This window comes from Epinephelus moara, chromosome 8 (genome assembly GCF_006386435.1).
Source record: "Epinephelus moara isolate mb chromosome 8, YSFRI_EMoa_1.0, whole genome shotgun sequence".
NCBI classification, from domain to species: Eukaryota; Metazoa; Chordata; class Actinopteri; order Perciformes; family Serranidae; genus Epinephelus; species Epinephelus moara.
In genome coordinates, this window is record NC_065513.1 from 25301899 (window position 1) to 25325999 (window position 24101).

General features: G+C 41.0%; 2 protein-coding genes across 4 annotated transcripts; both read left to right on the forward strand.

The window, feature by feature from the left end:
* Window positions 1–1183: 1183 nt before the first annotated feature.
* LOC126394717 (kinesin-like protein KIF27) lies at window positions 1184–13050 on the forward strand. The gene is made up of 15 exons (XM_050051719.1): window positions 1184–1710; window positions 3285–3485; window positions 3680–4671; window positions 5117–5260; window positions 5377–5541; window positions 5700–5896; window positions 7187–7308; window positions 7434–7571; window positions 8452–8657; window positions 9233–9295; window positions 9533–9703; window positions 9854–10045; window positions 10152–10379; window positions 11024–11222; window positions 11343–13050. Exons 1-15 carry the CDS (start codon window positions 1413–1415, stop codon window positions 11957–11959), a joined length of 3933 nt encoding a protein of 1310 aa, XP_049907676.1. The 5' UTR covers window positions 1184–1412; the 3' UTR covers window positions 11960–13050.
* A 1040-nt stretch (window positions 13051–14090) lies between these two features.
* On the forward strand, window positions 14091–22781 carry gkap1 (G kinase anchoring protein 1). 3 transcript variants are annotated; one of them, XM_050051722.1, is made up of 13 exons: window positions 14091–14254; window positions 14592–14858; window positions 17016–17174; window positions 17596–17673; window positions 18915–19050; window positions 19166–19194; window positions 19380–19541; window positions 19935–20021; window positions 20329–20392; window positions 20518–20588; window positions 20680–20757; window positions 21003–21052; window positions 22255–22781. In XM_050051722.1, exons 2-13 carry the CDS (start codon window positions 14610–14612, stop codon window positions 22319–22321), a joined length of 1230 nt encoding a protein of 409 aa, XP_049907679.1. In that variant the 5' UTR covers window positions 14091–14254; window positions 14592–14609; the 3' UTR covers window positions 22322–22781. The 3 variants fall into 3 exon arrangements, with proteins under 3 accessions (XP_049907679.1, XP_049907677.1, XP_049907678.1); XM_050051720.1 differs by lacking the exon at window positions 21003–21052; XM_050051721.1 differs by lacking the exon at window positions 21003–21052 and having other exon boundaries at window positions 14091–14238.
* The last annotated feature ends 1320 nt before the right edge of the window (window positions 22782–24101 follow it).

Below are 24101 nucleotides of genomic sequence, written 5' to 3' on the forward strand. Positions count from 1 at the left end.
CATACAAGATGTAACTTTTCCTCGGGGGAAATAAGATATGGTTAGTTGGTGTTAAGTATTGCATAATAAAGCATGAGAGGTAGCTATTAGGAAAATGTGTTCTAAGAGGTTTAAATTGGATATTGAATATTATTGTGTATATTTATAAAGAAAGAAACATGGGGGCCTCAAATAAGTCATTATAAAATATATAGGCATATTAATAAAGTAAAAAATATATGAAATATTCAAATAAATTCATAAAATATTTTTTAAAACGATTAATATGATATCATCTAATCATAAGTTTTGAGTTCATTTTTACTTAATCACAGATTATTTTTTTTTACTTCTAAATGGCCTTATTTCAGGATGGCATTAAATGGCACGCTGATTTTGTTTATTAATAATTAATTAATTCTTTTACTTTATTTATTTTTTTTAAGTATTCTACTTATAAAACAGTGAGGTACTTGTGCTTCACTTTAGTATTTCCATTTTTCTGCTACTGCTACTCCCCTCCATCTTGGAGGCAGTTTTAATTCAGTTACTCGTTACTTGACAGATTCTGATTATCAATTCAAAATATAATCAACTAATAAATTATTGTGTATCATTACAGATTAAATTACCCAGCAGTGGGCCTACATGAAGTAATGAAAATGAGCTCCACCTTAAAGTCATGAACACATGATTGCATTGATAATTATAATCCAGTGATATTAAAATATACTATTCTGACATTGGCCAAATGCTTTTACTTTCTGCACTTAAATTATATTTTCAAATCAAATCAAATTAAAATTATAAAATTATATAGCACATCTAAAAACAAAGTGACCAAAGTGCTGCACAAATTAAAGTAATGACACACCAATATATAGCAATATAACATGTACACAAATATAAAACAGAATAACATCGGTAAGAACAATTACATACGTGAAAAAAAAAATATTAACATAATAAAACAACTACAAACAACTAAAGGCCGTTCAAAACATGTAGGCTACATTTTATTTTGATGCTAATACTTCTGTACGTAATGAAAAGTTTTGCACATATGACAATGTCAGAGGGTGGCGCTGTTGCCTTCACGTACCGCTCGGTCCGCCCTCCATGAATGCTCTTGAACGCCTCACCTGCTCTCCTTGACTGCTACGTCACCGCGGCGGCGGTTTCCCGGGCAACCGAGCAGCGACAACAAACGAGATGGGACCAAGTTACCAACACGCCAAACGGAGATGACAACACCTTAACACACAGCACCAGACGGTTTGTTTTGGTAAAATGTAGGTTATTAGCTCGTGTTTTTCTTGTTAAACACGTTTAAGAGCTCAAATACAAAGTTTGAACTCAGCTCAGCTGACAGTGAACTCCATAAAGTACCGTTACATTAGGGTTAGGGTTACAGTAACCCTACAGTAACCGTCATGAGCGAGGTGTGTGTCCGGGTGGCGCTCCGTATCCGCCCCCTGCTCCCCAAAGAAGTCCTCCACAACCACCAGGTGTGTGCTCGGGTGGTGCCGAGCTCAGCCCAGGTGATGCTGGGCTCAGACCGACTCTTCTCCTTCGACCACGCGTTTGGACCCACAGCCAACCAGGATGAGGTGTACGAGTCCTGCGTCCAGCCCCTGGTGGAGTACCTGGTGCACGGCTATAACGCCACCGTCTTCTGTTACGGACAAACAGGGTCAGGGAAGACTTACACACTCGGAGGAGGGAACCTGGGTGAGTGGAGGTGGCACTTTTCACCCCTGAAATGAGTTTAAGAGAACACAAATGACATATGAAAGCTATATTTATTGTGTTAGAAGAATTGGAAAATTCTTCTTCTGCTTAAAATGAAAAAATAGCATATCAGAGCATCTTTACTGTGTGTTAAAGGTGCCCCCTGTGGTCTTATGTACTGTTTAAACATTTCTTTTTTATAATCAGTACTTTTTATTGTTTTCTTTTAAGTAGAAAAAACAGCATGGGATACATCATATGGCCATGTAAATCTGTTAAAAATAGGGTACAAGGACTCTGGAGAGGTTACACAGTTGTGTAAGTAGACAGAAGACATAAGTAAATGAAAAAAAAAAGAATTAAATTATCATTGGCAGATAACTGAATAACTGAATGTCACATGACACATTTCTAAATCATTTTAAGGATATGAGCCAGCTATAGTTACATCAGGGACCTTTAATAAAGGAAATGTAATTACGTAGCATAGTATATCTCCACCTGATTAATAAGCCTAAAGGAGAGGCTGTTATGTGCAACTGGGAGAGACACCCCTCACTGGTGGTAAGGTGGCTAATACGTTTTCCCCCCAGCATGAGGGATGTCTGGACCCAGTCTGCCTGGGGTGCAGGTAAGGGTTTTAGAGGGACAGGACAAACAAGTTTGGGCAAAACGGATGGCAGACCAGAGGCTGAAACATTTCTTTGAGTTTTTCAAGCTGGCACTCAAGGATTTTAGGTAGTGAAGGAAGCAGTGTTTAAATGGCATGCTTTTGAGAATTTAGTTTAATTTTTTTTGTAGTCTTAGACTATATCTGAAGGCCTAAACAAGCTTTTCTGACCAGTGATTATTTGCTGTTGCCCCATTGTTATCCCCCACAGATTTGACCCGAGGGGTCTCTTCTAATGTTTCACTCTCTGCTCTTTGCAACATGTACTTTATAACTACCCTAAAACTTCAATTTAAAGCCTAGTCTCAATTAAACACCCAGTCACCTTTACTAGCCTGATGTGGCCACACATTTAGATGAATAAAGGCCTGTCTCAAATAGAGGCCTGGCCTGGTTGCCAAGCAGTTATTATTTTTTTTATAGGAGTTCCTCTGATGTATAAAACAGGGTTGTTGACTACCTCAAAGTTTGTGTCCATTCCTCGATTACCCTGTAATTTATTCATATTCTATTAGTCCGTAATGGTCCTCAGATCAAAAGAATGAAAAGTGTTTTCCATAAAAATCAATTCAAATTGTAAATATTGTTGTAACAGGATAAAGTGGTGTTGTGTCGGTATGCCGGGTGCTGCAATCCTCAAGTGCCATAACTCTCTGTCTCTCTGATGTGCTGTCTGTCAGAGCTAGATCAAATGAACAATTCATAATTGATGTATTATCTGAAGGCTAATTTTTAAACAAGTAATATTCATACTGGTTTAAATAAACAATTTTAAAATTGTTTTTGCTGAGCAACAGTTTTGTGTGAAAGGAATTACAGGCCTGTCCCAAATACAGGCCTGTTGATTTCAGTGATTTAAGCAGCTATTAATTGAAGTTTTACGGTATGTGTTTCTTCCTTCCAGATGAAGAGGGAGGGATTATTGACCGTGTGGCCCAGGATGTGTTCCTGTTGTTGGGGGAGAAGAAGAAGAACAGCGATGGTGTGGAAGCCACAGTGCGGGTGTCATATATGGAGCTGTACAGGGAGGAGCTGCGAGACCTGCTGGAGCTGCAGACCATTCACAAAGAGCTTCACATCAGAGAGGATGAGAAGGGAAACACAGGTAAGTGAAGTGTTTTTGTCTGGCAGGCAAATGTGACAAACATATGATCATTTTTAAAAAGGACATAAGACAATTTTCGATGTCACAGAATGCCAAGTTTGGACTTGGTTGGTTTGTACACTGGATCCCTGTCCACTGAGGACAGTGATGTTTGATTAAAAATGATCAATGTGTGGTTTTCTTTGTGTTTTCAGTGGTGGCGGGCGCCAAAGAGATGGTTGTCACCTCAGCAGAGGAACTACTGAGTGTTCTAGAGACGGGCAATGCCCTGCGTCACACCGGCACCACGGGGATGAACGAGCACTCTAGTCGCTCTCACACCATCCTCACCCTCCAGCTCATCCAGTGCTGCCACAACAACAACTCCTCCCTGAAATCTGTCCGCTCGTCCAAACTCTGCCTGGTCGACCTGGCGGGTTCAGAGCGTGCTGGGAAAACTGGAAACACTGGGACACGGCTCAAAGAGTCTGTTCATATCAACACAGGCCTGCTCGCTCTGGGCAATGTCATCCGTGCCCTCTCCGACCCCGGTCGAAATCGCCGTGGTAACAACTGCAGCAGTGCGCACATACCGTACCGTGATGCAAAGATCACCCGTCTCCTCCGTGACTCACTGGGAGGCACCGCCCACACGCTGATGGTGGCGTGTGTAAGCCCGTCTCACCACAGTGTAGCTGAGACTCTCAGTGTCCTGCAGTTTGCATCCAAGGCTCGTCACATTCGTAACCGTCCCGGAGCTACACCTGCTCATACAGAAGTCAAAGCATGTCTGGCGACCTGGGACCCTGGTGAGGCTCGACTTGGAGAGCTCGAGTATGAAGTACAAACACTGAGAGAGCTCCTAAAGGAGAAGGAGAGGGAGATGGAAAGGGAGAGAGCAGTTGGAAGAGCTGGAGAGGTTGACAGCTCCAGTCAGATGAGGATGTCTGATTCAGATAAGAGGGTGAACCATGAGGAGCTATCACAGTACCGCGTCCTGGCACAGGAAGCTGCAGCCATGTTTGTAGATATCACCGGCCCCACTGTGAGTCATTCTTTCAGGGAGCGGCTGCAGGACTGGCAGGAGAGACTGACTGCTGTCAATCACTCACATCAAGCTGATGAGAAGGACTGCTCAGACAGAGGAGAAGATCACCCCCACCATGTCGCCATATTAAAGCTCAGAGAGGAACTCAACAAATGCAAGGTAATGATAGTCAGTGAAAAAGAAACATCAGATCGGTATTATAATGGCTACATTCTATTTAGGACTGTCTCAAATACCAGTTTTGGGGCATCAAAGCTTTGCGATTAATTGATGCTTCGACGGGTGGGGGTAAATGAGAGACTAGGACATCAGTGGATGCACCTAAAATATCCTCCTGAGACCCTGTGTCCTCACATGTGGACATCACATTTTGGGTTTGCTTGACCTTATACTTAATTCTTCTTAATTTAGACCTGTTGTCTTCATTCGTGGACACTTTTTTATGCCATCTAGTGGTAGTGAGAGCACAATGTAATGTCCTTTATTGTCTAAGCGGAGTTCATGCCATCAAAAGCCTCAACTTCTGAACTTCTCAAAACAAATTGACAAGTCAAGGTAAAGAGAAAACTCTCCCTGTCTCATTTTCTCTCTGTCTGTGTTTTAGGAAGCTCTCACCACAGAGGAACAGCTATTTGAGCAGAAAGATGAAGAGCTAAGACAGGTCCAAAAAGAAGTAGAGAAACTTCTGCAAGAGCGAAAAACCCATCTTCAAGCCTTGAAAGAAGAGAAGGAACGTACTCGTATACAGGTGAGGAAAGAGTGCAGTTCTATAACACAGCAGAAAAGGACACTGACACCTTCAGCAGTGTAAGTTAGCTGCAAATAAAATGACCGTGTGCACATTTGTATGTGAATTTTTGTCAGACTGAACAACTTGTGGACCAGCAGATCCTCATCAATCGTCTTCGCAGTGACCTTTTGACCTTTAGGTGTGCAACTGTAGAAACAAGGGCTTCTGGGAGCTCAGGCAAGAGACCCCACAGTGTCCCTCTGGTCACACACAGCTGTGGACGCGGACCTCCCAGGAGGGTAGGTAGCTGTACTGTTTTGTTCTGTGTGTGTGTGTGTGTGTGTAGTTGTTTGTGTGTTTATCTGTTGCACTTGTGTTGCTCTATACATTCGTATCGGCACCCACACTCTGTTGTTCATGGTGCATTTATTTGTCCTAATGCATGTGTGTTTTATAGATTCACTCCAGTCCCCCAACCTGTTCACTGGAGAGAGTGATGGCAGCCTTTAAGATGCGCGGTCATCTCCTGCTGGCTGAGATCGAGGAGAGGGATGAGGTTTACTCTCCATTCATAAAACAACAAACAGAGAGCAAAGACGGGATTCAAGAGAAGGAGGATGAGGATGATGTCTCTGTGGGCAGAATGGGATTTAGGTGAGCGCCTGTTTAAGACAACCCTACTGGTTCGTTCTTTGTCAAGCCACCAGTGATTCACTGCATATAACACATACAGTTTCAGCCACTAGGTGTGGGAACATTTATTTGTCACCTGCTCCTGCTTTGTATAGCAGTGACCCTCTGTGCACCAGCGTGGGAAGAGAGGCACAGTGGGATGGTGTTTCATTGTCGCTCCAGTGACACAATACAATTTTGGTTTCAAGGATGGCAGCCACCCACCTGATCAACAGGTCAACAAAGTGCTTGTCACTTTAGTTGGTGCACCCAAGTCGACCTCTCACAAATCACACAGACCTTGCACGCTATACTTTCCATTCATCTTTTTTTTAAACATATATTTCAGCGAGTAGAAACATTTAAATGACAGCAAAAATGCTGTTTTAGTTGTGGCCATTTTATTGATAATGAGAGATATACTTTATTTATTATTGATCCTTGAGAGGAAATTCAGTTTTTTCACTCTGTTGCTATTTTTACACATTACACACACAGGCCAGAATACACATACCTGCACAAACAAGACCTACACATCTGCATTAATGGAGAGACATCAGAGCAAAGGGGCTGGCCATGGACAACAGCCCTATGCTGGTGTCTCTGCACTGCTCAGGAGGCGAACTGGCTTCTCTCCAGCTACCATCCACACTCTGTACTTGGTCCGTAAGTGGTCTTGAAGTGGTGACCCTCTGGTGTCCAAGCCAAGTTACCACGGACTGAATTACTGCTTCCCCAGTAATAAAGGTTTCATCTCCAGCCTCCAACTTTACTCCCGCTTTAGGTGCAGTGCATTGCACATGGCTTATACAGTGTAGTAAATTATTTAAAAATATGTGCAGCCAGCAACAAGCTGTTGCAATATACTGTTTCTTAAGAACCACACCAACAGCTGTGCCCTTCTGTGGATCAAACCGGTTAAAAAAAATGGTTTTGGGGTTCCTCACAGCCTCCCAGTTTATGCAATGCAAATCCTGGGGCATAAAGGAGATATGAAATCCTTAGGAGCGATTGTGGAGATGTGGCAAGGAGCCCTCTGCTTTCTTCAGACATGTTTGGGAATTAATAATGCCAGGTTCCAACATAGCAGTCTTTTTCATTCTACTTTAACACAATTTACAAGAGTAGTGCAGGTGTGCCGTGCAAAACAGAAATACAAAAATCACTTGATCTAAGTTTCACACGGATCAATTACCTTTTATTTAGAACAGTATTTTTCCTACAGCAATGAGTTCATCTGAAAGTATCTGAAATATTATAACGTTACTCCAGGCGTGCTCTGAACCAAACATGGACCAGCCGACTGAAGAAACCAGCTCTGAAAGAGAAGAACTCTGGACTAGACCCAACATCTAATGGAAACCCATCAGGACAACAGTCTCAGAGAGCCACAGGTAAACTTAACATGTATTTGACTTCACTTTGCAGTCTTTTGTTTCTTCTTTAACATTCCAAGAAGTTATTTAATATCCAAGAAGTTGTTTCAGTTTTTACATTCTCAGTTGCTCTTTCTTCTCAGGGACCACGGAAAACCACTCCAGGCATATCCATATGAGGAAGGCGAGACTTAGCACCAGCGCTACTCAGAAAAGGATCCAAGATCTTTCACTCAGCATGCGCATGAAAGAGGAGCTCATCAAAGAGCTCGACAAAACTGGTGTGTTTATATAAATACAAACTGTGTATTCCTACACTCCTGTGTTTGTTGGTCTGTAGTTCTACTCAGCGTGGTATACTGAGGCAAGAACAATGGAAATCTTGGGCTGATTTGTTTGTGGTAGCCAAGGTTGGTGAGAACATTCCTGCAGCACTGAACAGGAACTTCCTGCAGCTTCCACAGGCTTCTGCTGAGTATATTTAGAATTTCAAGGACAACAACAGTAGCAGAGAGAAGTATGCAGACAAAGTAGCATTACATAAATGTCAATCGCCCAAAGTAAAAATCTGATAATCACATTATTACGAAGGGAGTTTAGTCTAGTCTTATTCTGGTCTACTCTATTTTGTTAGTTTGAAAATTTTAAATTTCTAAAGGAATGCCCTGAAATACGTACTGTAGCAGACAGTAATGTGTACCCAAGCTGCTACATCAATGTTGGAAAAATATGCAGTAAATGGGATTTTTTTTTATTGTCGACAACATGTCTGGAGCCAAGGCATGTGCATAGTTGCTATGCACTGTCTAGTCATTATAAAATGATGGCCTTGATTGGCAAAAGATGAACCTTGTGGACAGTGTTTGCAGAAAATGGTATGAAAAAAATTCAGGTTTGAGATAACAATGCTGCTGCAGCAAGCTCCTCTGAGCCAAGGTCTTGTGAAGTAGCAAAGTGGGACAAAATGCAGATTTGAAGTCTGTACAAAACCAGTTTTGATTATGATCCTGTATTGGTTATCATGGGTGGCAAATTCCTGTTCACTTTAGATCAACTAAGATTTTGTACTGAAGCTCCAGCAACAACTGCACAACACCAGTGAATCATAATATAATAGTTTCAATATATTTGCATCTCTAAATATGTGTATTTGCCTGACAGAGGAGGAGACCCAAGCGGTGGACAGGCACATCAGGCACAGTGGTGATGGCAGAGAAGCCGACGTGCTGACAAGACTGTCCATGCAGAGCCAGCAGGTCCGAGCAGAGATGTACCGCAGCCTGCAGCACATGAGGCTGCAGAGAGCACAGCTTCAGAGCAGCCTCAGGCAGCAGAGAGAGACCAACAGCAACAATGACCAAAATGGGGTTTGTGTTCTAAAAATGATCCCAGTTACATTAAACACAATGTCTGGACAGTGAAACAGGAAAAGAGATAAAGATATAAAGCTTTAGCAACATGAGCAAATTCCCAAGAAAGAAAGGGTTAACCCAGTTGTGTTTATGACCGTGTTGATAGATATTTGATTCTTTCTCATAGCCCACAGCCAGTTCAGCTAGGAAACTTTGAAGCAACAGTGTATCCACACTGTGTAAGAAAGTTAAAAAATAACTTGCGTTGATGGCTCTAGGTGCTACTTTTTGTTAGTGATCTCTTACACCTATCTTTTTGGTTTAAATTGATGTTTAACTTTGGTTCAGCCGGAGTTTAGATATAAATCTGGTCTGATAATTTTAAGACCAGGTTCACTGAACTAACCCTGATCTCGGTACAAATTAAACCTTTGTGGCAGTGTGCATATCATCCACACAACATCTCAGCTGAGTTAAGTTAGACTCATTGGGAAATCAAAACAACCAAAAAAAGATGTAACAGCTGAGACTCAGCACGGGTAAATCATTAATGAGTCCTCTGAGTACATGATTTTTGTCTTTGTTTATAGGAGCAACGGACAGGAGATCTGACCATGTGCAAAAACAATCACCAGGAAGAGCCAAAGGAAAAGGTAAAGATTAAATATAGCAGTGTAAATTCTTTAAAAGGTTAGTTTTTTGCTTCTTCTCCTTCCAAAATATCCATTTTGACAGCTTCACTTTTATATACAACCTCTCCTTCCTTTGTTACAATTTATACCTCCTCATCTTCTTCTTAATTTGTCATCTTCCTCCTCCTCTACCCCTTCTCCCTCTCTGCTCCTTTTTTCCCTCCTCACACTCCTCACTTCTTGTTGTTGTCACTGTAGCTGCGTGACTGTATTTGGCTGGAGGAGGAGGAGGAGCGGGTGGTTCAGAAGAGAGCCGAGCTGCAGGAGCTAGAGGAGGAGCTGAGGAGGAGAGAAGAGGTGCTCCTGCACAGGGAGGCCTGTCTGCAACAGAAAAACAAACTGGAGATCAAGATGCTACGCTCCAGTCAGGTCAGCCTGTCTATGTGATGGTGCCCATGTGATTTAGTGTCTATTAGGTGTTTATTGTAATGTAGCCGATTATCAGTGACAAGTATGGATTAGGGCAACATGTTTCAATGAAGCCAGAATCTGGGAGTTTTTTCCTCAATGACTTTTCAGGCTCTGAATCAAGACCTGCTGCGTGTGTCGGTGCGGCTGGAGTCTCTGGAGGAGCAGCTGCAGAGCAGCAGCAGTGTGAGGCAGACTGGAGGAGTCACCATGGAGGAGCTGGAGAAGGAGAGAGATGCACTTAGAAAGAGGAGGGATGCTCTGGACACCCAGCTGAAGGACAACAGAGTGCTCACTGTGGAGGTCAGAACAAAGGGAGCATTGTACATGTGTATGATATACACAATGTATGTCTCGCACATTGATAATCAGTTTGCATTATTTTTCTTTTGTGCATGTCTTCATCTAGGAGGAGCATTCCCTGCTGCAGCTGGAGGAGGCTATCGAAGCTCTGGATGCAGCTCTGGAGTTTAAAAACAGCTCCATCCAGGACAAACAAAAGAAGTTATTAATCACAGATTCTTCCTCGCATCAGCCACAAAGCACTGAACCTGCCCAACTCTGTGATGTCATCAGGAAGCTGAAGGAGCTCTCACGGCCTGAGGCTTCAGAGGTGCTCGTCAAATATTTCAACAAGGTAAGATAACATGTATGCACACATATAAAATATATACACAACATTCATCTCTGCATGCAAAGTGAATGTTGTTTATTTGTCTTCACTTTGTTAACTCTGCCCTCCCTTTGCTTTCCTGTTATTTCATATTTACAGATATTTTAAGCGTGCCTGGTGTCTGGTTTGCTTAAAACATGTTTATTAATTTATAAAAAAAAAAACCCAATGTATTCTACTGTGGTCAGATGTAAACTGAATGCAGACTCTTTCTGGTCCAGCTTTCTGTTTCTCCTTTTCTCTTCCTTCATTATTTACCTTCTCTTTCTTCTCTCTCCAGCTGATGTTTTCCTGTGAGTCAGAAATGCAGCTACACTGTTTCTGTATTGCTAATTAAATTAAACCTCCTCCGTCTCTTTGTTCCCCTAATGCTCCCCCCTGTGTCCTCCATCTATCCAGCTGATGCGTGTTAATACCATCATGAACTATATCAACTTCTCTCCAGGAGGTTTTGTTTGCACCATAATGAACTCCCTCCCAAATGTTTTGCTCTGTCCTTGATTTTTCTCCGCAGGTGTGAGAGTAAACAAAGCTACGGCCAATTTATTTGTAATTATATAATAATGTGTGTTTCTCCTGCTCCCTCCCACCTTTATCGACCTCTCCAGGTTGTTTGTCTTCGTGAGGCGGAGCGCCATTTGCGTCTGCATTGTGAGGAGCTGGAGCTTCAAGCTGGAGAGCAAGAGGCAGTGCTGAGGGAGATGGAGGTCGCCATGCAGCACCTGGCCCTGGATGCAGACCGCAGGCTCACCCAGCAGCACAGAGAGCACCAGAACAACATTCAGCTACTACTGCAGAAACTTAAAGGTGAGGGACTTACTTCTGCCTGGACAAAACAGTTTGAATGTGATTTTTTTTGTCCTATTCCCCTCCAGAAATTTAATAAATATTGCTGTTTCATATACTTTTTTTGTGTGTGTGTTTCAGAGGGTGGTTCAGGAGAGATACAGCAGGCAATCGAAGACAGACTGCAGCATCTGGAGAAAGAGCTGTTTTTCTACAAAAGCTCCAGTCGGCAGCTCAAAAAGAAAGTCAAAGAGCTTCTCAGTGATGCCCTGCACCCAGTTGATCAGCCCTCACATTCACAGGAGCACAAACAGACACACAATGTGCAGACATACGCGCATGCAAACAAACCCCAGACACACACTGAAGAGGTGCAAACAAGGACACACATTGCAACAACATACACAAAGATACACGCTGAGCAAACAGACAAAAAGACACACGACGTTTCGCATATGAAGAGACACCATACCGCCTGTCCCTCCTCATCTTCTGACCTTCAAGCATGCAAAACCACCAAATTGCCTGACTCCAGCCAGACACACACACAGGGGAGGAGTGAAAGAGGGGCTGGTTCCTCTGGGGAAAATTTAGAGGTGACACCAGTTCGTTTGTGTCGCAGGGAGCTGAGGCAGATCTTTCCACCTGACCTGCAGGTTTGTAGTTCTGCCACAGGGAGGCGACAGTCTGCTGTTGATACCAGCACAGAGTCAATGCTGGAGGACTCCATAGAAGTGCCCAGAAACAATGACAGATGATGTTAGCATGGTATCTATGAGTCACTTGGCAGCAACAGTCTGTACAGCAGATTCCAGTTGGGTGCTAGTAAACAAACAGAAGTGTGTCTCATAAATAACCAATGACAAAAGCTCACTGAATATGAACAAAGAAACCTATGAATCTTAAGTATCCTGTGAAAATGTTAATGTATTTTTTTTGTTGGAGAATATTTAATTTAAGGACTTTTGGGGGCTTTGAGGTCAGTGAGAGGCAGCCATTAATTTACTGCATATAATCTGCATACTGGTGTATATTTAATGCATGCTCATACTCACTAAGAACTGAGAAGAGAAGAAGAAAGTGACTGAAATGTGGCGAATATTGAAATGTCTTTACTGTGAACCAGTTCAGTCTCTTGTCATAACACTGTCTCCTATGTATCCGTCTTCTGTGGTCGTCACAGATTTCCACAGTCCTGCTGAACGTTGTGGAGTTTTGCCATTCAGTAGGAGAAGAAAACACAAAGAAGGGCCAGTGTATTCATGCCAACAGAATGACCCTGATGATTGTGACATACAGAGAGAAATTTCCAGTAACTTCACATTTTTTTTTTTTTTTTTTTTTTACAAATACAATGCTAGACTTCCCATTTTTCTCTAGATCTTTCGCTTCAAGCTGTTGCCCTAGATAAAGACATACAACAGGTTTTAAAATATTGTGTGCATTGTGTGTAGGAATGGGGTATTTAATACAAAAAGCAGCACTTTTCCTGATATAATTTACAATGTTATAATACAGTGTATATTTTAAACGATACAATAAGTAAGGGAAAACATGTTCATCAACCTGTTGTTAAATGTAATCAAATGGTGACTTATAGAAAGAAGTGCTTTCTCCTTTGCCCTTTAATGTTCAGCACTGTTTAGCACTTAAAAATGACCACTACATACAATATGTCTTCTGAACAGCAATATAAAGCTTTGTAGTGTTTTTATATGCATTTGATTTTTTTGATACAATTTTTTTTTCTAACTGTGTGCACTGTGTACCATTAGATATATGTTGATTGCTGTGAATGTTTTTTTACATCGATGATTACAGTCTAATGTATTAAACTGACTAATGTGCATGTGTCACTGCCCTGTCTTTTTTGTGTGGGCTCATTCCAGCCCTTCACCCTTAACCCACCAGACATGTAAATCCCACTGTACTGCACCAGTACATTTGCTAAAACCACTAAAATATTGTTTTACCTGACCTGTTATCAGGGTTAATGCTGATATATAAGTTTTTTAACTAATCTTGGTCCACTTACACTTTACAATACCACGTCACAAATTACATACGAGCAGAGAATTGATAAGCTATGCAAACTTTCATCCACCATCTTTCTGTGTAATGATGTACACTCTGCAAGCCGTGTACTAAAACTTTTGCAGATTTTCTGACTTGTAGCGACTTGAGGCACAAGAATTTCCCAGTCAGGAACTAATTTTTCTGATACTTCCAACACCTTGAATGCAGGTTTATTTTCAACGAGAGATAAAACTAACACATTTGATGCATATTTTTCCCCCAAATAACATAGAAATATAATTTACCCCTCCTCTGGTTATTTGATTGAACATAACATTATTCAGGAATAAAGAAAAATATGAATAATCTAACATTTCATATCATTTTCAAGGTCTTAAAATTAGATTTTAACTCTGCTTTTCTACATGACAGAGCCACAAGCTCATAAATATACCTGTCTTGGTTCAAATTGAGCCTAACTGGTGCAAATTTCCCAAAAAAGACCAATGGCACACACTAAACCATGGTTTGGGGGGCTGCTTCGGTTCTGGGGTCCCTTTGCCCAATTGTGAAGTAATATTACAACAAATTTGACAGAAATTATTAAGCAAAGGGCCACTTTCTAGTCATGAGAGAAGACAGGACAACAGAGATCTGACCATGACAAGCAGCATCTTGTGTGTTGGTCTGATTTGCTAGAGCAATCAATGATTTACCTTAAAATAATAAATTCTGTTAAAAACTCTGTACACATACTACACACCGTACCCAATCAGATCGGATAGCCAGTGAAGAAACAACAGTTTTCAGTTTCTTGATAAAGCGAGAGGGCGATCATTCACCATTCGCCTTTATCCTTTTTGGCACCGCCGGGCAGCTGTACTCGGGCAATCGCTGGTAGCAAAGCGACAGTAACCGACAGCACCTTCACGAACAGGTGAAACTATTCTTTAGCAACTTTTCTTGTGAGCACTGTCGCTTCAAAACAAGTCAGCGGGTGTATTAGAGACAAAACATCGACGTGAGTTCATTAACAGGTTTGTGACTGTCATGCTCCGCTACTTTTGCACTTGTTTAGAAGCTAACGACACCGGCTAAGCGTTGTGCAGTTAGCTAGGTTAACTTGATGCTATGTAATGCTAGCTGACAGCAGACCGTTAGCAACGGTGCAGTCGAAATCATATTACATTCATCACCACGACTATGATATGATGAAACATACCTACCGTGCAATATGTTGCAGTAGATAAAGCGGCTGGTCGAGACGTGACGTTTTTACCCATGAATAGGCTGCAACTAGACGCTAACTGATTGTTTTATGACCGGCTTCAAGTTGTCCTAACTGTATTGTTCTTCGTCTCCTTTTGTCATCAGTTAGTTTTTCTTCTCGCAATGGCATCGTCTGCAATGATCACCGTCCCCACCACCGCCTCCCGCTTCGCCCTGCTCCAGATAGACTCGGACTCGGACTCTGACGCATCCGATGCGGGGAAGACCACCGCTAAATCCGGACGGGACTCCTCCGGGAAGCCCCGACAAGGCAAGGCAGGAGGAGCCGGGGGTAAAGGGGCTCAGTGCAACGACAAGAAGAAGGACAAGAAAAAGAAGAAGAGGGAGCAGCAGCAGACTGAGGCAAACGAGGTGGGTGACAGGAGCATCTCACGACCCTCTGCTTCACACAGCTGTGATTTCAGGGTGCAAACATGGCTTCAGATTTGTGACGGACGTGATTGTGCTCTACTGTGGTTTCACTTCACCTGAACTGAAACTGCAGGTGACGGTGCCAGGTACAGCAACCCGATTGTGTTCCGTGTTTTGCTTTCAGTCCTTTGAGCAGGTGTTGGTATCCATTCAACTTAAACATGTAGCTAACCACCGTGTCCTTGCTTGAGAAGACACATGGCCAAATGCTTACTTAGCAAAAGCAACACCTGAAATTCCCATAATGTTTAACCTGTGATATTAAACAGAGAAGAGAAAACATACGTGCATTGTCTTTGGCAGTCAGGTGATTAAATGGGCCTTCAGTGAGACAAGGCTGTTTTATTTATGTCACATTTCACGACAGGTAAACTCAGTGTGTTTTACATTAAAATGTAGAGCTGATAGTCAATATTAGGGGTGGGTGATAAGGCCCTAAAATCAAATCATGATACTTGAGGGTATTTTTGCGATAATGATATTCTTGTTGATAAAACAAGTTAGTAAAAAAAAAAAAAAAAATTCATTTAACAAAATAGAATTGTGATATAGTTTACATGTCACCCTAACGGTATTCAGTAAAAATTAAAATGATCTCTCATATCTTTAGTTTGTGAACAACAACAGTAACTCAGAGTGAGATTCAGATTCTCTATACAATATTTATAGTTCAACGAAATAAAATCTGCCACAAATTACACATTTAAACAGCTTGTAAATTCAAAAAATGTACCCTGGGATATATACATATCTATCTATCTATCTATCTATCTATATATATATATATATATATCAACAGGTGATTGTGATTAGTTTAGCAAAATCCTAAATGATGGACTGGACCTTTATGCTCTGCCATTTCTCCTCCAATCATCACGCTGTAACTTGTGACAGGCTGTTATGATACCACAACTACTGCACATTCACATATATGTAGTTTTTTGTCAAGCTGAGAGTGTCACATAGATTTACATTGCCAAAGATTTATGACAAAATCACTTGATGACACCGACTCCTGTGTGCGCACTGCGAGAGAGGAGAGGGAGAGACGCTGTGCTGCTGCCAGAGGAGCCGCTGAATGAGTTCCCTCTGAGCGGTAACTCACTAAAAGAGTCTGAGAAGTGCGGGGCTGTTCATAATTATTCAGGACACCACAGTTTATTCCACACTACTGAAGCTGCTCCTCTTTTTGGAACCACCGCAGAGTCAGTTATAATTTTGTTTTCAGCCATGCTTGTTGTTGCCATGGGTAACAGTATGACATCAATATGTCAACAAGTCGAAATATTGCGGTTATCATGATATGACTTTTTCATGATATTAAGAATTATATTGGTATTATCGTGAACAAGATGATATGGCTAACCCCGAGCGATAACTGACTAATCTTGGAAGTTATTTTTAAAGCAGAAATGTCAAATATTATTTCAGCTTCCCTAATTTGAGGATTTGCAGCTTTTATTTCTTTTATATTATTGCAAACTAAATATCTCTGAATTGGTCTGAAAAAACAAGACGCTTGAGGAGGTCATCGTGGAATCTGGGAAAATATCAAGGAGATAGTTTCATGACTTTTAGTCACATTATAGACTAGATAATACATAGATTAGTTGAAAAATGAAATATCAGAAGATCTGACTATGAAAAGAAATTTTAAGTTGCAGCCTTGTTAAAATGCATGTGCAAAGAACCACTAACCCTACCAAAGACTTTAGGGGCCCACATCCACTGCTTAGACAGAAGGTAAAGACCTACAGTAATAAGAAACAAGAACAGTTTTGAGTGCACTTTTTAAAGTGGACACAGTTTGAGTTTGTACCAGAGAACAGGACGAAAGTAACAACAAGTGTGCTCACCAAATGTAGATCTTATTCTGGGCACGGAATAAGGAGAGGCCTGGCTTGTTTGTCGACAGTGAGCAGAAGGCTCTTATCAGGCTGTAATCATCGTAAGACTAGACGACAGTTTCTTCTGTTCATGCAAACACATGGTGATGACTTCTACTGCTAACAATAGAGCAAGTTAGTGTTCATTATTGTAGCAATAATGGTTAAGACAAGAGTCAGTGTTTGAATTAATCTCATATCTTTCCATCAGTTACGTAATCTGGCCTTCAAGAAGATTCCTCAGAAGTCGTGTGTCCCGCCTCCCTGTATGACACTGTCAGGAATAGCCAGTGAACTTCTCAATCCTGCACCAGGGGAACAAAATATACCGTCAGAGGGGTGGCAGCAGTGGAAGCAGAGGGATGAGCAGGTAAGAGAACAACAACAAATGTGTGAGCTGGTGAGCCATACTGTAGATGATGTTCTCTTAATAATTGACGTGCCCTTCAGGAAGCCACATCACTTCCAGCTGTTTTAGCAGAGCTGTTCAGAGGTCGGGGCAGAGGGCTGGTTTGAGGGCTGTGTGCAGCAGTGTGAGCCAGAGGCAAGGTGTTCTTAGAATAATTACCTGACTTAAAATACAGTTACTAAAACTTGTTGCAGAAAGTAAGGGTGCATATTATCTTGATTTGTAACAGGCATTAGAAAAGAGCTGATGCATTAAATATAAGTTACTGTCTTTCTCTGACATACCTGCATTTCAAACTGTTCATGTCTGACCATACAGATGTTTCCAGCTGTTTGCCTCAAGTGAGTGTTTCTTCTCATCTGTTGTCCTTGTCTCCCTGTAGATAACCACTGAGCTTTATGAGGCCGACTTGGAAAAAGCCTTAATTCTAAGTAAACTTGAGTTTGAACAAAACAAACAGGTACGTTGCCCTCACACAATAATACACCTCTTTCAAAGGGGACTCTGGACTTAGATTTGTCTGTGTTCAGTCTTAGCTTGGGGAGGTTTTGACAACCTTGTCTGCATTTATGTGCATTAGGGCTCAGCAATAATATTGTTTTGCATATTACTTCATCATTTTACAAATTTTTGATGTCTAAATTAAGGATTTCAAGCAAATTGTAATTAAAAACGCCCAAAAGCAGTTATTTAAGATTTATTAAGGAGTCGTTTGTTTTGTGTAATGCATAACAGTGCAGCACAGTTCATGGCATTTAACATTTTAATCATCATATTTTGATAATTGTATATGTGATTTTGCACATGTTTGTTATGTGAGATGTATACCAATATCAAAAGAATATCCATTTTAATTTTGGGATTTATTTAAATCATGTCACTCAGTCCAGTGTGCATTTACTCTGCCTTGGAAGCTGTATTCAGTTTTCTTTGTTGAGGTTTTAAAAAGCATTAAATTAGATTTCAAAAAGTGCACATACCCTGGTCAGAGTTAAAAGATTAGTAGAGTTGTACAGGACTCTTTATTTGGTGCACCGTTCATGCCAGTGCTCCTCTGTATGAAGTGGCAAGAATTCCCAGTAGAATGAAGTTTTTTTTAATGTGCTAAGTCATCACTGCGGTAAATTCATCATTTGAAATTTAGCTGAAGCTGTTTTATAAGAAAATACACTACAGCAGCACTCAGTCTCGCTTACTATTTTTTCACTTTTACTCAAGTGTAGTTGCCCCTTTTAGTGTTTTACAAAACTAAACTACGTTTATCTGTCTTTGGTCTATTCTCCAGCTCATTAGACTTGAAATGAAACTATGAGTGTGGTGTTAAAATGCTGACTTTAATTTGAAGGTTTTTATGACTACATCAGAAAAACCATGTAGAAATAGTAACATTATTCAGACACAGCTGCCAAGTGTAAAATTAATCTTAAGTTTTACACTGTTCACCCAACATGGATGTTACCAACTTCATAGTCACTGTCTGATTTGAAATCCAGTGCTAGGGTAGAGCCAAACCAATGAAAAACACATCACTGTCCTTGTAATTTTAAACCTCATCATATTCCTTAAAATCATTTCTATCATGAATGGAGGTTGAGTTCTGTTTAATTTTAAAGTGCTATTTAATGTAGTTTGTTGTAAATAGTAACTATAAGAAAAGAACCTTCATTTTAAGTTAAAGTCAAATGATCTGCTTTCCCTCAGCACAGCACAAACGCATCCTCGCCAAAGTCACGAGGAGGAAAAGAGGGAGGAGGGAAGAAGGACAAAAAGAAGAATCAGCAGGCAAAAGACAAAAAGACAGTTTCACTGCAGGACTTCCAGGCTGAGGGCAGTGCAGGTGAGATAACCTTACTGATCACTTTCAAAAGCTGTCACACTATGATGTGTGTCGCAGTCTGTAGCCCAACAGGCTCAGATTAATATTAATGTCAATGTACTTTGTCTCTTTGCAGAACATTTGAGTAAGAAACAAGAGAAGGAGGTGAGGAAAGTCCCAGAGTATCTGTTCTTTGCTTAATCTGTGCTGTCATGTCAGAACCCTATTGTATGTAAATATAGAATTAATATTAACCTGTCAGTAATATCTACAGAGTTTCATTTGGGGTTAGATATGTTATATATGATGTGATGTATCCCTATTGAAACACTGACCTCTCTCCCGTCCAGGACGCCAGAGTGACTAACCTAGCATTGGGAACCGGGCAGGAGGAGCGTTTTTTTAACAAGCTTGAGGATGATGTCACTCGAATTATTCAACAGGAGAAGAGACGTGAGCAGTACGCCAACAGCCAGGGACAGGAAGTCAACACATCTACAGAACATGAACCGGTGAGTAGACAGATAGAAACACATATGTACAGCTGTCTTTTTGTGCATTTTTTAATGGGTCCAGATTTGTCCTGAGTCATTAGTTCAAGGTCCACGCAGTTTTATATATTCAGCGTCATACTTTTGTTCGGCCATGTCATTGAGCTAGTTTGCTCTCTCTGTCAAGACGTTGGTCATTAGTCATTCACTCTACAAAAGGAAACAGCACTTCAAAATAAAAACTCTGTGCCAGAAATTCACTATACATCAAAATGAAGTGTGTTTTTACAAGCTTGACACATTCACGAGTCACTTGCGGTTCATTATGAACCTCAAGTTTCCTTGCTTAGCTCAATTAGCGTGAAAGTATGAACATCTCCTGAGTTGCTCTTTTTTGCCTGCCCTTCCTGTTAGGACCCCCGAGCAGAGCAGCTGAAGTACGACCTGGAGAAGAAAGACCAGGAAATCGACAAATTAAAGAAGAACATTTCACAGTGGGAGGTCAGCAGTCATACACAGTTTCCCCACCGTTGTATAACGTCACCCTGATTTGCTAGAAAATGCAAAGAAATGTTTATTTGTTGTATATAAATATACACCACCTGTGTGAGATTATAGCAGTCCTTTCTTTCATCTGATATATGCTTTTACTACTGTTGGTTACAGACCTTTTAGTTGATACATAAATGCCTTGAGCTTTGTTTTAAAGTGATACTGTTGAGGAAAAATAAGAATTAAGGCAATGATGATTTACCTGAGAGGTCATGACAACAAATAAAGTTTTTCTTCTTGCTCCTCATCTCTGCAGGGGAAATACAAAGAGGTGAAAACAAGAAATTCCCAGCTTCTTAAGATGCTCCAACAGGGAGAGAGTGAGTTGAACATCGGCAAAATTAAACCAGATAGGCCTCCCTTCTTTTCTTCTGTCCTTTTCTCGTCTTTCCTAACGATTATCAGAACAATTTGTCTTATGTTTCATGATGTTTCTCTCCTCCAGTGAAAGACAAAGCAGAACTTCTTCTACAGGTGGAAGAGCTATTACACATAAAAGAAGAACTGTCATTACAGGTGCGTGATGGTCATATAGAGATTATGGGATGGGAACACAGGTGTGTGAGATCCATTTATGTACATTTGAATTGTTTAATTTTTCATTTAGGTAGCATCATTACACGCTGCACTTGAACAAGAAAGATCTAAAGTCAAAGGTCTGCAATCAGAACAACCGAAACATCAGGTGAGATTAAAAACAATCACTCATTTACTTCTGTTATGGTAATATCACCGTGACAAGAAAGAGAAGAACTCAGATTTAAGGGTCGAGTTTTAGATAGATGCGATGCTGTCTTACATTTTACCTTGTGAAAGGCTAAGATCCGCTGTGTGAATGTGATTGCCTGTGTATTAGGTGATGTTCATATGTGTCTGTATACATGGGTACGTATGTGTGCATGCCATGCCCCATCTTTTTTTTTCCTGTAGACAAGACAAGAAGCAGCCAGTGAGTCAGGTGAAGTGAGAGCAGTTGCAGTGTGAGTAGGCCAGAGCACAGAAATACAGTACTGAAAGTGTAACTAAAGCCCTGTTTCCACCGAGCAGTACGGTTCAGTTTAGTTCAGTACGCTTTTTTTCTGTTTCCACTGTGAAAAGTTGTGGATGGTACCAATAGAACGTTCTGTACGTCACCATTTTTGGTCCCCCCTCTGTTGGGGTACCTAGCACACAGATCTGTTAGTAAAAGGTGGAGCTGTGATCACTGCAGTCAGTTGATTGGTCAATAGCAGACGGTCACTCTGCTCAGGGCTGAGTTGTGGCTTGTTGTGAGGCTCATGTAACTACTGTTCATACTGTGGCAAATTTTACATGTATTAGTCAACAGCAGCTGTAGGCTGAGAAAAAATAACTTAATTCACTGGGCCGACTGGCGGCAACTTTTAAGGTGGAACGTTTACTTAAAATGTTACTCAATGCATGAGTTGACACCGTGAATCCATCATCACACCTTAAATTTCACTGTGAGAACTTTGATCATTACTTTAGTTTTTATTGTTTCTCTTGGATGACGTACAGTTTTAGTAATGAGCGGATCTTAAGCATTTAAAAATAAAAAATAAAAATTTAACAGGGTTTTGTGAACTGCATATATTCTAATCCTCACTCAGGGGAAAAAAAAAGCCTTTCGGAGCGTCATTCCTGTGGGCTCCAGCAACTCAAAACCCCTGAGCTTAACTGAGAAGGACTAAATGCACAAACCCGCTCTTTTTAAACATCCCATGGAGAGAGACTCTCACTGCAGCCTGTTCTATTTTGTTCTGTGGATGATAACAAGGCACAGACTTCCATCTGTGTCACCGGTAATGAGGAAACAGTGAATGCTGGATGGAGCAGTGAGTGACAACAACTCCACCCACATGAAAGAGTACTGTTTGCAGTGGAAACGCTAGGGTCTAGGTACCATGTCTGAAGGGTTACATTTGGTTCCAAAGGTACCATACCAAAAGTGTTTGGTGGAAACGAGGCTTTAGTTTATCACTACACCCAGCTGAGGTCAAAGTAGAAGTAAGCTTGGTTTAAGTTCAGAAAAAAACACTTTGTACTATTTAATAATGCTTTAGGGAATTTCATTCAATGTTTTTTTTCCTCTTTGTATTTTTATCAACCTGTACCTTCAATAAAATGTGTTGTAATATTATAATGAACAATTCTGCACTTTCTGGGTTTTTCTGGTTGGCAGGGAAACAAGAAAGGGAGGAAAGGCTCGGAGATGGATCTATGAAGGTCCAAAACAGAAAAGATCTTAAAAGCAAAACTCAACAAATGGATGAACAAATGAAGTAAAAAATCAACTGATCTCATAATCAGGGTTCTCTTACCTTATTTGGTTCTTTTTTTTTTCTAGCTGGAACTCCATGTCAGCATATAATGCATGCCCCCCTAAGTACACAGACACATACACACACACACACACACACACACACACACACACATACACATACAGAGTACACTCCAGAGGCAGCAGGATGTAATACATGGCTGAACAAGAATGACTAAGCTTTCAGAAATGACTAAATTTAAACTTTGTGTTCAAACGGTGACTTGGCACACAGTGCTGCCCTCTGCAGACACAAGCATCTATAGTACTGTTAAAGGCCGCGTGCCTGTTCTTTGTGTGGGTTTAATGCCAAAATGACAGAAGTGAAATGTATGTTTTTGTTGTTGTTTTTTTCTTTCTCACTGTTAAGTAAATAAAATACTTTTTTCAGTGAAAAAAAAAACATCTTCCCTTGTTTTGTATATTGTTGTAAATGTCAAGATTTAGACAGCTTTAAGAGCTTTGAGTTGAAATGCAGATAAGAGATAACAATTTTTACTTTTTTACTAGAAAATGCTGAGATATTTATCATGTGTCACCAGTCAGCCTGTAAATACCGAGAAATGAATTGTTGTCCATACTGCCCAGCCTTAGCTCAAAGTGCCAGAAGAATACATTTCTAAAAACTCAACAAAAATGTCTCTTTCCAAAAATTATGACCCAGTTACTCAAAATAATCCACAGACCTTGTTGTGAGCAGTTGTATGTAGAAACTGTTTACTTCCTACCTACATCCACTTGCCTGAAAGTGCAGAAGGAATCTTGCATCTACTGCTGGCTCACCTAGCATTACTGAATTAGCTAACGCTACAGCTCAATGGAAGAGGGCTCTATAAATTCTTACATCTGGCGCTGTCATGAGCAGAAGCCTCGTGTCTATGAGCAGATGCACACTTTCCTCTGCTAGGTGATTCGGTTGGTGGGATTCGTTCATCCGTCCATCCTTTTTCAGCCGCTTATCCAGGACAGAGTTGGGGGGACAGCAGGCCAAGCGAACTACCCCAGATGTCCTTCCCCCCAGCAACGCTCTCCAACTGCTCCTGGAGGACCCCAAGGCGTTCCCAGGCCAGATCAGATATGTAATCCCTCCAAGAATTGCCACCTTGACGTAGTGGAGGGGTTTGCATGTCCCTGTTATCCTGGGAGCTGTGTTGCCCGGGGCTAATAGCTCCTGGTAGGGTCTCCCAAGGCAAAGTGGTCCCAGGGGAGGGGCCAGACTCAGAGTGATTCAAGAACATCTTGGACTTCGAGCACCTCACCGGCTATGGGGACACTGCACACAAAAATAATTTCTAGGTGAACTGCTCACAACAAGGTCTGTGGATTATCTTGAGTAACCAGGTCATGATTTCTGGAAAGAGACATTGCTGTTGAATTTTTCACATGCGTTTTTTTTTTTGGCACTTTGAGCACCACAGGGTGCCATTAGTTTTATTACATCTCCAATAGCTCCAACACTCTGCAACTCATACCAAAATATCTAGACTAATAAATAGCACTACGAGTAATGGGAAAAATATGATTTTGATTTTGGGTTTAACTGTCCCTTTAATGTTGAAAAAATAGTGAACTCAATCAGAGAGCATCAGGATTTGCAGTGTACTGTATCTTTAAATTGTCTCCGGTTACATAACAATAAGGCATGAATTAGTGTCATCAGACAGCTCGCAGTACCACCCTTGTAAAAAGCTGTACATCATTTTTTTAAA